This window comes from Ursus maritimus, unplaced genomic scaffold, assembly GCF_017311325.1.
Source record: "Ursus maritimus isolate PB19 unplaced genomic scaffold, ASM1731132v1 scaffold_11, whole genome shotgun sequence".
Lineage (NCBI taxonomy): Eukaryota > Metazoa > Chordata > Mammalia > Carnivora > Ursidae > Ursus > Ursus maritimus.
In genome coordinates this window covers 36,305,188-36,306,942 of record NW_024423453.1, presented here as the reverse complement: position 1 = coordinate 36,306,942, position 1,755 = coordinate 36,305,188, and the positions used below count along the sequence as shown (strand labels likewise).

Genomic DNA, 1,755 nt, shown 5'->3' with positions numbered 1-1,755 from the left:
GGTGCTTAAGGGTGCAGACTCTGGACGGTTGGCTTGCATTTGAAAAGCATGCAGTTGTTTACTCTCTCTAGGAATTGGCTAACCATGGGAGGGACGGTCTCTTCATGGTCATCAGGGCCCCAGATGTCAGAGCCTCAGAATACAGGAAATAGAGATATGGTTAATACAATAGCTTGTGACTAGGTGATGAAGCTGGGAGTTGGATACTGGTTTCTTGATTCAAGCCTGAGTCCTTAATATTCTGTGCTAGGATGCATGGAAGGGCCCGGGCGAGCATCTGAAGACATGACCAGAGGACCTAGAATTGAAAGTCAGTTGTTACTATAGTTAGTTGCGATAATTTGGTTGAGCTGGTTTACTGAATGAAACCGAGGCTCTGCCTCCTTATATGTCTTTGCATCTGGGCCTTCATATACCTGAAGCGTGGTTAGCTGTCCCTGACCCCCTGACAGAGCATGTGAGGTGCTGCAGTGAGATTAGCAGAGGAGACAGCAGAGATTTCTAGAAGGAAGATGGCTATGGTCATTATGACCTGGCTTTATAGAGTCAATGTGTCCTTATAAGGAATTTCCAGAATCACTAGTTGCAGTAAAGACTAAAAACTTTGAGGGCTGCTCTGGACCGCTTTAACAAAATTCGTTGAAGTGGACTGCAACTCGTGCCGGTGGCCTCTGTATCCAGGTGAGTGCAGCTGGTGCAGTGTTTCTTATTCTCCCCTGTGTGGCTACAGTTTGGGTCTTGCCTGACCCAGCCTGACCGTGGCCTCAGCTTTAGAAGAGCTATGGAAGGATCTAGAAGGGTAAAGTTGCTGCTGGAAAAGGCCACTGGGCCTTTTGGCCAGCTGAAAAATCTAAGATTGTGACAGGAATCAAGAAGAAGATGCAGTAGAAATAAGAGAGAAAAGCAGAACTCTTGGACAATGAAAAGCCAGCTGCTGTGGTTGCTCCCGTTACCACGGGATATACAGTGAAAATCAGTAATTACGGATGGGATCAGTCAGACAAGTTTGTGAAAATCTCTGTTACCTTAACTGGAGTTCATCAGGTCCCCACTGAGAACGTGCAGGTGAGTTTCAGAGAGAGGTCATTTGATCTTTTGGTAAAGAATCTAAATGGGAAGAGTTACTCCATGATTGTGAACAATCTCTTGAAACCCATCTCTGTGGAAGGTGGTTCAAAAAAAGTTAAGACAGATACAGTTCTTATCTTACATAGAAAGAAGGCAGAAAACACATGGTGGGACTACCAGACTCAGGTTGAAAAAGAATGCAAAGAGAAGGAAAAGCCCTCCCATGACACTGAAATGGATCCTAGTGAGGGATTGATGAATGTTCTAAAGGAAATTCATGAAGATGGGAATGATGACATGAAGCAAACCATTAATACAGCCCGGGTGGAATCAGGAGAGAAGGAAGCCAAAGGAGATACAGAATTTTGAGACTTTAAAGTCATTTTGGAAACTGTGATGGGGAATGTTGTTGTTTCCAGTAAGGAAATGTTGGTGAGCTACACAGAGAAATTTGACAGATAACTACTTACAGAGTCTTCTTCTAAGTGAAGGCAGTGAATTCTCCCATTTCCTCCTGGAAGATTTATTTAAATAAAATGTGCCTATTAAACACTTTCACCAAAGATAGTTTTCTTAGTAATCTGGGCATTTTGTTCAAGAAAGGATAATATTGGATTCTTGTGTGAAATGTAAAAAAGCAAATCTTGCCTAATGATAATACTACATGGTGTGTGTTTTTGTTCAGCT

The 1,755-nt window shown here is 42.9% G+C and overlaps 1 protein-coding gene across 1 annotated transcript; it reads left to right on the top strand.

The window, feature by feature from the left end:
• Window positions 1-864: 864 nt before the first annotated feature.
• On the top strand, window positions 865-1,508 carry LOC103658001 (calcyclin-binding protein-like). Its single transcript, XM_040626045.1, is given in 1 exon segment — window positions 865-1,508. A coding segment is annotated over 1 exon segment (558 nt). The 5' UTR covers window positions 865-879; the 3' UTR covers window positions 1,438-1,508.
• Window positions 1,509-1,755: the final 247 nt, after the last annotated feature.